The sequence below is a fragment of the Brachyistius frenatus genome, unplaced genomic scaffold (genome assembly GCF_029030835.1).
Source record: "Brachyistius frenatus isolate BFR_SWC_R1_liver_20210118 unplaced genomic scaffold, ASM2903083v1 Contig_33, whole genome shotgun sequence".
NCBI classification, from domain to species: domain Eukaryota; kingdom Metazoa; phylum Chordata; class Actinopteri; family Embiotocidae; genus Brachyistius; species Brachyistius frenatus.
The window spans coordinates 2,805,919-2,820,402 of record NW_027210632.1 but is presented as its reverse complement, the minus strand read 5'-3'; the positions used below and the strand labels follow the sequence as shown (position 1 = coordinate 2,820,402).

Sequence of the window (14,484 nt, the reverse complement as noted above, 5' to 3'; positions counted from 1 at the left end):
ACAGATGACAGCACAGCGTGTTGTACACATGTTGAACCGTTGTCGTTTTAGAAAAGTTCCAGAGCAGTTTCATACGCCCAAACAATTTTAAAAAATGAAAAAAAAAAAAAAACCTCTCCATCCGTTAGCAGATAAAAGTGGCAAGAATTCCTGGGAAACTTGGAATATGAAGAGACAAACAACAATCAGCAGAACCATCCTGGGATAAGTTTTTGGTTTTGGTAGCAATCCATGTGATTGGTTGCCTTTTGTTCCTGTCATTCCTCTCTGTAGAATGATCTATGGAGAGTGACAATTGAGTGGGAGTGTTTTATGATGATAGAGAGCCACAACACAACAGAGGAGCGGTTGACAAAGACAGCTTATCGGAGGATGTCATTTTTTTTTTTTTTTTTTTTTTAATTCAGGGGAGCAGATAAGAAGAGAGAATGCCCTCCATCACATAAATAAATCAGCAACAGCGCAAATGGATAGATAGGTTTTTTTTTATGAAATATCAGTTTTGCTATTCATTTTTTGTGCTCCTTGAGGGAGAAGCCCGGAAGGACTATTTTCTCAAAGCAAAGGAGGAGTTTCTTGTTGTTGTTTTTTTTTTCTTTTCTTCTAGCCCTAGCGTTTACTCAAGTGCAAAGAAGTCAGTGTTTAGTGGAGGCGTATGTATTTTGGCACACATTTTTCAGTTAAGTGTCAACTATGCACGCACAGCACAGTAGGCGTAAGGTTCGGGATGATAAAAGCGAACAGAAGCAGAAGGTCCTTGAAGTGTGTCCGTCCGTTACCGGTAAAATTCAAAAAAGTTTGAGGGATTCTTGTATTTCTGTTGTTGGTGGTGAATACTGGAACTACGAGGAATCCATCCACGAACTGAACATCTGTGAGTTTTTCTCTAGCAAGAGTTAAAACTGACAAAAAGTTATAGAAATTTGTTAAAACTACATAATATTTCAAAATACATGTGGAATCAAGTAAAACGTTATATATGCACTATTTCTCCTTATCTCTTTTTAAAATCTTTATTTTTTTTAAGCATATTTTTTCCTTAAATATATGCATATAAGTGGGATTTTATTTTTTCATTATAACTCTTTCATCTGTATGTATATATGTACATTATGTACTGTTAAATAGAAGGGGTAGGGTTCAGTGGAGGTGTGTGCCTGTGTTTCAGGGAAAGAATACTAACTAAATTATTTACACCATGCTCCGAGAGCCACTTGGGGTCCGGTGTAGACTGAGGCGGGGATCTGGGGGTATATACTGGTGCGGGTGGTTGTAAGGTGGAGGTGGGGGAGGCAGCGGGGGCTGGTGGCCATCGTTGCTGTGGTAGCCATCCGGCGAGCGGACAGGGGTGGACGTGGCGGACTGGCTAAGCTGGTGGTGGCTGTGGTGGTGATGCTGGTAGTGGTGGTGCGTTGGCGTTTGGCTGAGGAAGGCCTCCATGTGTCCATGGCTGCTGTTGTCGAGCATGATGACCTTGACGATCTGCTGACACTGGATGAGGGTCTCGGGCCGCAGATCAGCCATGCTGACCGTGGGATGGTGGAGCTGCTGGAGGGGGAGGTGGTGGGTCGGGGTGCTCGCCGCTGAGTGCAGCTGCGGGTGCTGAGGTGGAGGCGCCGGCCCCTGGGTTAGCCCCTGGGGCCCCTGCTGGAAAAGCAGGTCTCCCCGGTGGTTAAGAAGGGCCATGCTCTCGGGACTCCGAGCCGTGCTGCTGCTGAGCTGGTACGTCTGAAGCCTGTTGTGAATTGACACCTAGTTTAGAAAACAGCCAAGAGAACAGCATCAAATGTTATAAAACTGGTTCCTCCTCTACAATCCGTCAAGCCCTCTTTTCTTTTTTTTAGGGGGTGGTGAACGCATAGCACACACACACACAGGGCATGCGTGGGGGCTCAGGTGTTAAGGTTCGGTGGGGGTGTAAAACCATTGTGACTTCTATACACTCCCCTCCCTCCACCCCCACAGGTACTAGGAACAGTGTAGATTGGATGCTCGGGAACACCAGTGTGACCGGGGTCAGGAGGAGAACAGTGGTGGGGAATGGGGATAAGAACGATGCTACAGAAGGGGCCCGGTGGTTCCAAAGGGGACACTGGGGGCCCCTGTGTCTCCCTTCCAAACCACTGTTTGGCACTACGGTCACAGCGGACACGAGGAGACTTTAGGGGAAGGGTCGAGATCACCGGAACATAGACGGAGGTCGTACGAAGAAGAGGGAGAGGTGGAAGAAGAGGAGGAGAGAGGAAGTGGGCAGACCGACAACAACAGACTTCCACAGGCAACACGCACGTAGAATGCAAAACTCCAAATGTCCCATTTGTCTCAACTCTCTTATTTTTTTTTCCTTTTCCTTAACTTTTGTTTTCTGTTATCTCTGTTCCTTAACCGTGTCTTTCCTCTATATCTTTTAGCATATGTCAAAACTTTAACATAATCAAAATTCATAGTACGAGCACAATCTGAAATGCACATTGTGAGGTGGACAGCTCTAAATTAACATTTGTGAGAAACCTGCAGCCATATGCAGGGTATTTTCACATTTGTCACAAGTTAATGGCTATGGTTAGCATCAGTGTTTGTACCTTTAAACAAAATTTTGATTCTTGTAGAATTTAACTAAATATATAAAAATTCAAGTTTTAAATATATTAGGGTTAGGGTTATGGATTAGGGTTAGGGCATGTGTCTGCCCCATTTAGTTTTTCATTTGTTTAATGTTTCACAGTTTTTATGCTTTTATTTTAACACATTGTGCTAATTTCTCCGAATTTTGTGAGACAAAGTTAGCCTCGCCTATCGGCGTAGAAGGTCTTTGATTTTTTTTTTCCTACATGTGGTTGTGTTTTTCTAAACCTAACTGCTTGGCATTGACATACTGCCGAATGGCGGGTCTGTTACACGCTTTGGTGTGATACCAGGTTTTATATGAACAACTGAATTTTTTTAGGTTACAGTTCCAATAAATTAACCTCATCAGTCATATTTGTCCTCAGAAAACAGATGTACGTCAAGAATGTGATGTTTTGTTCATTTGTTTTCAGCTAAGTAAATGCTTCGCTACTTTTTATGTACTCTAATGTTGCTAACTCGCTAACTCTGCACTTCAAAGTTTTCAAGGTTGTTCATAAGGCTGCACTAAAGAGCTTGGTTTAAAATCAGCATTTGATCCACTGTACAGTAAGTGCATCAATCTGAATACAATTTCCCTCCAAAACTCTTCAGAATGGGGACTTTGTGAATAAGGTCAGCAGTAATTCTCCTGCAATATAATGGATTTTTAATGTGAAGTATCTGAGGTAAGAAAGGGCTTCCAGCGGTGTTTCCCCTTATTCACTAACAGCAGCTGATGTAACTCTTGTGTGAAAAGAACTCCATTAACATTTGCTCCTTTTCAATCTGCCTGCTGCGGTTTCTCCTTGACAAGTTGGTAGTACATATACTTAAAGTACAGTATCACTGAGCTCTGAAGCACTTCAGATGAAGAACGAAGGATTTCACTGACCTTCCTGTGCCTTTCAAAAGTTTAATTTTGAAGTAGAAAGAAAAGATTGGTCACAGATGGACGGAATACATCTGAAATTAATGAAAATAGCCACTAGATACTTCTAGCGACTAAAGTGACATCAAAGTAAAAATAATGCCGTTTTAATATATTAAAATTATTAGTTTTTTCATTTAAATGAAACTTTCAAATTTATGAAGCAATTTTAAAAAAAATTCTTTTTATTTAGATACCATATGAACTGACAGTGGGACAAACATTGAGTCAACTGTAACTATTTATGTGATCATTTTCTTAATTTTTTTAAAAACTGATCTGAAAAGTAATTTTTTTTCAGTGTCTTGCTCAAAATGAACACAGAAATTATATTTAGCTGAGCATCTTTTTCACGTTACCAACAAACCAACTAATCATTTATTCTAGAAAAAATGGGTCATTAATCTCAAATGAAATAATTGCAAGCTGCAGAGTTTCTTTTTGCACTGTGACATTTTGTGACATAATTTTCCAAGTAATTTATTGTGATTTTTAATTAAATATTGAATACATATGATTTGGACTGGGCAGTCCAGTTGACACTTTGCTATAACGAGCCACTTTGACTGCCTCCTGCTGTGTGAAGCTAGTGGTCAGAGTGGGTGGATCATTAGCTGGATTGGATGCACCTGGAAAGAAGCTGGCAGGGTTTAAAAGGACTAATAGATGCAACAACTTTTGTTTGCCAACCTCCACTCTGTCAAGATGGCCCCATGTTTGTGTGTTTGGCTTTTTTTTTTTTTTTTTTCTTGCCAACCTCTCCTCCCCCAATCACAGAAATACTTAAACTTTCTGTTGAAGCATGTGCATGTGTTTTCATTTTTACTGAGCCCTGTCCCCAAGGATTATTTTAGGAAAATATTGACAAATTGGGAATAAAGATTAGGCTAAAAGGGTTTTTACTCCTACTCCAAAATCATGGATGCAACTTCCACCAATCAGAGGGTTGCTCATAGACTCTTAGGCTTATTTACCCTGGGTTTTGTTCCTATCTGTTGCCTATAAATCTGAACTGCTGTGAGCTCACTGTCAATCAAACTGAAACTGTAAAACTGTCAGGGACAAAAACAAGATTTTAAAAAGTGATGTGGGCGTGTAAATGATCCAGACTGTCTTTAAATTTCTGACAACTGAATAGCTGTTTCAAAACCTCATCACAGCTTATTGCCACTGCTCAGAGGCAGCCAGTAACATTAGAATCTCAACACCTCCCTTATCAAATCTTCCAAGATTAAAAGCTTCTAGTATTAGCAGGATTTTTCGGCATGAACCCTCCTGGTTTCTGAGATAAATGTGTTTTGACAGCTAGCGGCTCCCCACCAGCCCCTGACATTTACTGTAGGCTGCCTGGCAGAGGGGAAGATGGCTGTTGAAGGTAGCTCAGACAACCATGAAGACTGACTTGAGGTGCAAACACGGGTGAAAAATAGGAAGAGGCAAAGCCCTCGGGTCAATCCTATATATGAAAATTGTAAAACTTATTTTTTTTGGATTGGATTTAATTAAAGCTTCTACAGCCAGTGAAAGTGTAACCTTTTAATTTGGATCAGATTGTGGTGTTTTTCTCTCACTAGTGTGGTCAGTGGCTTTTGTAATAAGTAGATGCTGAGATCTATCAAACCACAGATCAAATTGCACAGTATGAGGCTATTAAGATCTTTCAAATTAAAGTTCATCAGAGATGTCTGGTATCAGCACCCAAAGGCTGTCGAGAGAGTCCTTGTACGAATAAAAATGAGCCGATATTCCATCGCAAAAAACATCCTCGCATATTGGTCTTTAAATGTATTTTGTGTAGCAGTGAATGCATGCTTGCTCTGCAGTAATTGATCATTCTACAGGCATTTATGGCTGTGAAAACGAAGCCTCTCCGTGTGAAGTATGTGTAACTACTTCTGCTCAAACCAGCACCTCTGTAAAGATTTACAGCCTAACATTTTACCAATGAGCTGTGTGGAAATAAACAGCCACTGAATGTCAAGTTGACCCTGCGTATTTGGCTTCTCACTCCAGCCCTAAACTCCTTAGTCACAAAAAAAACAAACAGGAAAGGCCATAAGATGCCTCTCGGATGGTAAATTGCAATGCCTCTGTAGTTCAGCTTATTCTCTTTGCTCGCACGAAATGTTCGCACGAGATGTTTCCCCCAGAGGTCTGGCAAGGGGTGGGGAGGTGACGATTTTGGGTCAAATGAGCGTTAAATTTATCCGCCTGCATGTTGCTGAGTTAATTAATGTCTCCATGCTGAATGTGGACACACACACACACACACACACACACACACACACACACACACACACACACACACACACACACACACACACACACACACAGTGTAGGCTTTCCACACATGCCCTAAGGAACTTTTAGCAATGGCTTTTTTTTTTTTTTTTTTTTCTTGAAAGCCCCCAAAGGAGTCACAATGTCTGCCTGAGCTTGTGAAACTTATTACAACCTTTTCCTTTTCAGGCTTAAAGGTAATATTTAAGCCTCTGAGTCTGATGCATTTTGAGTGTGAAGGGAACCTGTTCTGACTCTTACTTGTATTAATTTCCCCAAACCATCATTAATTTTTGTCTGAGAAAGGAGTCCTTTTGGTTTGATTGGGTTACCTCACATGCCCGCAGCACTTCACCCAGCACCACTCGTCCTCTCATGCACTCTTCACCCGCGCTTGCTTGACCCCTCTAGTCCTAAAGATACGACTAATCCTGGGATTTTCGTCCTATCTCATCCTGCCTTGATAACGACGCACTGCACTGACTCTTACTGCACGGACTTACCTGTTGTTTGGGACACAGACCTATCGCTAAGCACTTACCTCAACTGCATTGTGTCCAATTCTGTCATCCAACTCCTGGTTTCCTGGAGGTGGGGGTAAAAATAAAAGGAAAAAGGGACAAAGGTGGCAGCAAAATGTCTGTTAAAGACCAATGTTCTTTAACTGCATCATTAGATGTTTTAGGAGCGTGAAAATTCAAGATGAAGACAAGCAGCAGCCAATCCCTCGTATGGTAAACCCCTTCCCCCAAACAGAGATTGCCCTATCACAGTTTAGCATCTGTAACTAGGCATGGAAGGCCTGTCAAGCTTTTGATTTCTTTGGGCCTTACAAAAAAACACCATCAGAATGTATTAATGTTAGTGACCTTTTTTTTTTTTTTTATTGGATTTTGGGAGGCTCCCCTCCAGCGAACAGGGCCTTATCCTCTTTTGTAAGGGAAAATGTGAACAAAGCATAAATCCTAACCTCTGTTGCTTGACAAGTATGTTTTCCACTGTTCTCTAAGGCTAAGCCTCCAAACAGGAACTGTGTTAGAATGAAATAACATTCTGATCTTACTTCTCCCTCATCATACTGCACTAATCTGCTTTACAAGAACGGCATCGCTCCTTCAGTTCCATGTCAACAACTGGTGGAGTTAACTTTTTAGTGGGTACAAACGGCTTTAGACAGAGTAGTTTTGACAAAATCAGGTGTGTAGTTAGTTGACCTTTATTTCTTGAAGGCAAGATATCTTTTGCAAAAAGGAGAGCAGAGAACAAATCTCATATGCACAATATCTCAACATCAGACACACACTTTTTTTTTTTTTTTACCCAAGAATGACTGTCTTTAACTGGAAGCCAGTTTTGGTATGGGGAACTCTCAGAGCCAGTCTCTGCTGTTAAATTTTTTTTAAGCTCTGAACTCGATGGAAGATGTGAAATATCTCAGACGTTTTGATAGCAAGACCTTTTTTGCTTTCTAGATGCCAGCAATGAACTAGCCTGCTGTAGCCAGACCGAAATTCACTGCATTAATATATGGGTCTGGAGACGCTCCATAGAGAATCGTTTGCAGTCGTTCCATCCTACTGGTCATAGACCTTGGGTTAATTTGAACCAATCAGCATGCACCATATGACAGCACAGTGTCGAACAGTTTACTACCTAGGGCTCAAGTCCACCAAAGTGTTTTTTTGTGCACAGCGTTTTTTTAATGAATTCCAGCAGATTGACGAGGTGCTGAGTGTTTATTCTACGCTGAGTGATGAACATTCAGCAGGGTTTGTTTTTTTTCAGTCACAGAGAGTTGAAAAATGTTAACGCTGCACTTCTCACTGTTACTACCCATCTAATCAAAATGAAGGAAGGGCGGGACAAATGAGCTTCCTCATTGACACTGGCTGCTGATTGGTCTGCCCTTCAGAGTGGCTGAGCAAACGCTAATATGAACAGCTGAGTGAGACCAAATTTCCAGCCAGATAAAACTTACATCAGTTAGTTACAGTTGTGATTAAAAGCATCTTTCACCTCTTTGTGAAATCAGGAACCCATTGTTTAAATCAATTCCAATGAATTCAGAGTAATGAATCTGCCACCGGTATTTCTGCAAACTGCACATCTGCTGTGCGAAACGGTAACCTTTGCAGACCTTGCAACAGCAACTAAAAGGGCAGGGCTTAACAAGTTGAAATCCCTCATTTACAGTATTTACAAGTATTTCACAACATTAAAATAATGCAGAGTTTTTCAATGTTAAAATGCTGCAGGTACCACATCGTTTCTAAAAATATGAATGTTGTCTTTTTTCATAATTAAAGCAGCAGGGCTACTTAATTTTAACAGCAGGAGCATTACCGCAGTTGGGGTCTCTGCAGTGGGTTTTAAAAAGCAGCAGTGCACACACACACACACACACCTGATGGGGAGCCCTGTTTGCCGCGCAGCTCTAGCTGTGTGCCGTTGTTCTTTACTGAGTGTGTCTTGGCTCCCTGCTGCTTTTCCAGCTCCCCTGCAGAGAACAGAAAACAAAAATGATCATCCTCATAATCACCAAGACTGAGAGCAAAGAAGTAGATAAACTGGTAGATGGGGATGGGTAAGAGTGACAGCATTAACTGGCATAATTCTTTCTTTCAAAAGTGTGTGCATACACATACACATGTACATGCTCTCGTTGCCTTCCCCTCCCAAGCTCAGAACACGACTCTCCATCTCTCTAATTAAACTTCACACTTGATAGTAATTGCATGTCATTTCCAATCATGATGAGTAAATGTTGTTTTGTTTCCAACACCGCGCTGCATTCTAATTCTGATGCTAAACCACAAAACTGCCAGGTAAGACATCAAGAGTGCAGCATACCGTGTCCTTCAGTTCTGTACTTTGCAAATCGGAGAGGAGCTAAAAGGAAAATATCCTGTTTTGTGCTTTATTCCTTAGAACAATACTTGGGGATGAAACTAATTTATGATGAAAATATGTTTATAGTATATAGAATTTATTTGTATTGGTCTTTATTTTCTTCACATTTTTCAAATTATTTTACTTAAAAAGTTTTTTTTTCTTTATTTTGGTACAAATTAATAAGAAATAGAGACAGTTTTCAGCTGGTGCACTTACAGTTAACTAGCCAAGAGGACAGACTTTTAAGTCTCACGGAATATCAGCCGTCAAGCATACAATTCAACATATATGAAAAATTAGGGGGCCAATAAATAAATAACATACGAGTGGGTTGGAAAAGCAGCTGTTTATTTAAAAGGAAATTTCTATTTGAATATTAATGAGAACCATTACATTAGGAAATGTTATTATTGAGATATTATTGTACAATATTATGTACTCAAACATGGAAATTGTTCATTCTAGTTTTCGTGTTGGTAAAAAGAGAGATTTGGGCACTTAATAAGGAATTAACTAAATTCTAAATTTCCCTCATTAAAAACAGCGGATGCACAGGAAAAAAATATCCCCCTTCAGATAAACAAACTTCTTCCTATTTCAATGAGGGGAAGCCGGAGCATAAGTGAGCCTGCCGTGGGCCTGTTTACTAAAAGTGCCAACAAAACAAAGCCCTTGGAGGAAAAAAGACGTGTACTGTTTGCCTGTGCAGGTGCCAGCTCTTTCTTGTTCCACATTGTTAAAAATGTTCATACTTTAAATCAGCTCCCAAGAAAAAGTTTGCTGTCTTTTTAAATTTTATGTCTCAACAGCCAACATGCAGTCTTATTTGTATGTGCACACCGGATGTGTTTTTGTGCAAAGTAGCTGTCTATCCTGTGCACGGCTCTACAGAGAGAAATAACTTGCTTCTGTCAACCCCTGCCTGTCTCCATATGTTGTTACCTGCCCGCTCTCCCCAGGCTGCAGGCCCTCTCTCTCTGTGAAGGGTAAGGCAGTTGCATCAAATCTCAGCAGGGATGCTCTCTTTGATGCCCAGTCTGGCAGGAGCCAAGCTCTGGATGTTCAGGTTTTTCATGTGTGCGTCAAAGTACGTGCGAGTGTTGGTTGTCTTATTGTCCGGAGACTTTTCATATGCACACAAGTCCAAACAAGTCAGACGCCTGGCTGCTCAGAGGAACACTCTCCTATTTCCACCTCTGATTTTCTGCCCTCCTGCAGTCTGTTAGGCCAACAGTGCACCAAAGGAAACAAAATGCAAAAGTCAATTTACACCAACAGAAATGGTACGCCAACTACAAGTTAGTCTCTGACTTTCCAAGACATGAGATCATTGATTTGGTTCAGAATGTATTGGGATGTTGACCCTCCATCTGTTGTCAGTGCATTGTCATGGGAGGAACAGGCACAAACATTTCACTTGATGGACAACACGTGCAAAAATTTACATTTATGTAGCCCAAGAAAATTGACCAAAATATACAATGAAGACCTTGACATCATACCAAAGAATAACAACAAATCAAGGAAAATTAAATGCAGTTTATTTTGGGTCATACTTGGGATTACTTTAGGTCATACATCTGATAACATATCATCTGACACCCCCGAATTCCCCCACTATAGCATTTGGTAGCACCAAGTTTACAGTCTCAGCCTGCTATAATAAAGAATCGTAGGCGGGATCCAACAGGACCGCTATTGATGAGCACGAAAGGAGTGATAAGGACTCTTTCACTGTCTTATTAAAGGGTCAAAATCCCTCATGACACAAAGATACTTACACTCGATGCGTATCTGCTCCATTTCCGACACCTCCGCGATTGATTCCTTCAGGTCTTCTACAAACTTGAGCAGCTCTTCGGCACTTTGGGCACAGAAGTTGAGTACCTGCTTCTTGTCTGAACCAAACGGGGAGAGGATGGTGATTCCATGAGGGTAGTCTGTGGAGAGCAGAGGATATTAAGTCATTGTAGCAAAAGTGAAAATAAAATGTAAACTGTACTGGCTGTAAGATTAGCTACAAGAAATTTGCTTTAAGATATTACTGGGTGTGTTATTTGGAGGCGTGAGTAATATAAAGTGGCGTCGAAGGGCAACATTTTAACGTCAAACTGGTATTGTGCAGACTTTCTTGCAAAAACAAGCACATCAACCAAAAATGTTTTTTGCAAAAATGTCATGCAAAAAGGAAGGTTTTTTTCCCCCATTGTATAAAGCCATAATTCCTACAGCCCTTATTAATTTAAATTTGGGCGGACGGTTTCCTTTATTCAAAGCATGGAATTGACATGGAAAGAGTGAGTTATAATAAAGAAATAAAGAAGTCATAATTATTCAGTTCTGCAATTTTTTTTCTCTGGTGAATGCAACACTCTTGCATAGGATGTTTTTTTTGGGTTTTTTTTTTTTCATGCCAGCTGTCAGCAGGGTGTCTTACATTCATTTTCAAAGAGGTGGAACTGCATGCCAAGTAGGCCCATGGCTTTGCAGAAAGTGTAGGCTGCAGAGCTCTTCTTCTTTGGACAAAGCTTCAAGATCTGCAGAGAGAAAACAACAAAAGAACAGCATTACAGTAACTATTTTGAATGACTGGAGTGGCCATTAAATTAATTTAGTCCCTTGTTCACCACGCTTCAGAAATGCTGTTGACTGTTGCTGAAATTTCCATATTGCAGAAAAACATCAGAGAAAGTTCAAGAAGGAAAAACAATCAATTTAAAATACATTCAAAAAGCCAATAGTCAATATTAATATTTCTGATTGTGCACCAATCCTCTAATTCATATTAAAAACACATTGGCAAGTTCTTATCAGGATGTATTGAAGATGTTTTGCAGCATTTTCACTGAATGACCTTCCAGATAAAGAAAGATGAGGTGAATCTGTTTCGCAGTGCTACTGTGGGGCATAATTTAGCGGGCAAGGCGTATTAAACCAATACATCACATTGGCACTTTAAACACCTCTTGACATGATAGAACAGGGGCCAAAATCAAAGAAAAGTCTCCATCACTTTGAAAAATCCACGACAGAATCAAAGACAATTTTGAAAGCCCTCTTTCAAAGCTGTCACGAGAAAATGCCTCACCAGAATGTATTGCATCGCTAAACTTTTAGTGCCAAATGAACAGGATTTCACTGTGATGTTGGGCGATAACTTATTTTTCCCCCTGCTTCAAAATCATTCGTTTAACCTCCTGTCCTGCAGATACCAATTACTTTTGTGCTGCGGCAGAATAACGAGGAAGGATATAGCTGCACAGCCTTTTTTTTCTCCTTTGTTGTCTGTTGCTGGACTGAATTTAACATTTGACATAATTATGAGAGTAGTTAAATAATTTGGATTGATGACCCCTGTGTGGTCCCTAATGAGCACATTAATTATGTTCATCTTTAAACCTTTGATAATCCTCCAATATAAACTACATAAAATCAAATGAACAACTTGTGGCATCTGTGTGGCTCAAGTGAACCACAACTTTCTCCCGAGCCTTTAAAGCTGCTCTGTAGAGGACAGATCTCTGCTTATTGCTGCACTGCAACACTGTGTTTGCTTCTATCTATTATTAAAAGAAATGGCTGGAGAGGTCTGAAACAACATAAAAGAAGGGGGAGCCTTGAGAAATGGCTCACAGTCAAAGTAGGTGATGGTGCATTGCAGCTGTCACAACAAAGTAAGCAGCTTTAAAGCTTGCAGCAGAAACCACCATGTGAAGGTGGTTGGATACTGCAAACATGAAAAAAAAAAAAAAAAAAAAAAAGTCGGTATAAATTGTTTCACTGAATGTCTCATTGTGATTCTCAATTAAATAAAAGTTTTTTTTTAAATACTTACCACAATGAGATCATTGAAGAGGAAGACTTCTCTCTGGTGTGCTGCCTGCTTTTGGGCCTTGTTGACGTCTGTCACCTCAAAAAGTCGACTACAGCACACTAGTCTTCTATGAGGGACAGATAGAACCTGAAGATAAAGAAACATGCATCCAGGAAAAATTTGATATTGTATCATTCAGAATGATTGACTCATGAAAAACTTTAAAAATTATTTTGTGAAAGAGACTTTCCCCCACAAAAACGAGAGGAAAAGGGTTAAGTGGGAGACCTTTAAAAAAAAAAAAAAAAAAAAATCCATAAAACACAGTATGCTTACACAAATTAGTGACATGAATACTGACCTAAAAGCCCTAAAAGAGATCTTTGAAATGTTAATTAGAGCAAAAGATTAGAAGAAGTGAGTGCTGAGATTCCATTTTTCCAAGGTTTTGACAAATATTATGAACCCCCGGTGATGAGAGCACAGATATGCAGGTACTCCACAGTGTCTGTGAAATTTTTGGTTCACTTGTACAATACAGAACAAGTAAAATGTCAACTAAGACATTTAGTCTTTAGTAAGACAGATACTTAACGTATGAGAGCAAGTTGTCACTGTATTTGCAGCAATTACAATACAAAACCATTTTTATTTAAAATTGGACATAAAATCAATTACCAAGGAAGGATTTAAGGTTTTCTTAATATTAAGTATTGCATGGCAGAGTCTGACCAATACATCGGTTGGTGGATTTTATAAGCCGATATCACAGAAATACTGATATCAGCGTATATTTTGGTCGATATGCACCTTTTTTTTCAGACGTAGATGCTTGAAGTAAGTGTTTTTTTAATAATGGAGGAAAGATATTGTACAGTTTGTCACAAGTGTCAGAAGTGTTTAACCATATTTTGGGGGTCATTGAATAAATGTGGGGCGGCACAGTGATACAGTGGTTAGCACTGTCACCTTACAGAAAGAAGGCTCTGGGTTCGAACCTCGGCCAGGAGCCTTTCTGTGTGGAGTTTGCATGTTCTCCCTGTGCCTATGTGGGTTCTCTATGGGTACTCCTGCATGACATGCATCACAGGTTAATTGATAATTCTGAAAATTGCCCACAGGTGTGAATGAGAGCGTGAATGGTCTTTGTTTCTGTCCGTCTCTATGTGTTGGCTCTGTGATAGACTGGCGACCTGTCCAGGGTGTACCCCTGCCTTCGCCCAAAGTAAGCTGGGATGGGCTCCAGCAGCCCCGTGACCCTGTTCAGGATAAAGTGGGTATAGATAATGGATGGTGGAATAAATGTGTTTATATATACTGTAAATGCTGAATAAATGAACAATATCAGCTGGTATATCGACATTGGAATTATTATTTTTGACTTCCCAATAAACCCAATATCGGTATATCCAAAAGCAGTAGCGGTTGAGCTCCATTGCAGACTTTTAGATTCAACAGCGAGGCTTGCTCTTGATAACTGTAGCGCTCCTCTAAAAGGGATGTTCTACCAAGGGTCACTCATACAAAACCTTAGTGTATTGTAGCCAAATCGTGTTATATTATTTGCAGTATGCTGATTGCTGTTTAGTCACTGGCTCCTACACAAGACCAATGCGGATTAGCAAAGGTGGTGGCAGTAATGCACTGCACGGGCGGGGTCTAATGTAAAGATGTCCCTGGAGGCCTGGCTTCTCCTCTTGGACTTAAGTGCTTTTCCCAAGTTTAAGCAGATTACACTGCAAAAATGGCTCATGCCTTCGGAGAGTGATCTAATCATGTTCTCACTCCTTCACACTCTTGTCTCTGCCTTGTCTCGTCCTGCTCTCTGTGTTCGATCACTGCAGAAATCCCCAACAGCAGCAGAATGACATTCGGTAGATGTGGAAATGATCCCTCTTCAGGGTAAAATGCAAATATACACAGCCTCTGTTCAGTTTTCTCTACGTGTATTTCCAATTTT

The 14,484-nt window shown here is 40.4% G+C and overlaps 1 protein-coding gene across 4 annotated transcripts in view; it reads right to left on the bottom strand.

Moving 5' to 3' along the window:
- Positions 1 to 378: 378 nt before the first annotated feature.
- Positions 379 to 14,484, bottom strand: part of iqsec3a (IQ motif and Sec7 domain ArfGEF 3a) — a 102,339-nt gene continuing 88,233 nt past the window's right edge. For 2 of the 4 annotated variants that reach the window (XM_069700349.1, XM_069700352.1), the window contains 6 exons: positions 12,546 to 12,671; positions 11,148 to 11,247; positions 10,492 to 10,650; positions 8,223 to 8,315; positions 6,360 to 6,403; positions 379 to 1,752 (listed from right to left, as the gene is read on the bottom strand). In XM_069700349.1, the coding sequence (XP_069556450.1) occupies positions 1,192 to 1,752; positions 6,360 to 6,403; positions 8,223 to 8,315; positions 10,492 to 10,650; positions 11,148 to 11,247; positions 12,546 to 12,671 (1,083 nt within the window). In that variant the 3' untranslated portion in view covers positions 379 to 1,191. The other 2 variants (XM_069700350.1, XM_069700351.1) reach the window with 2 other exon arrangements.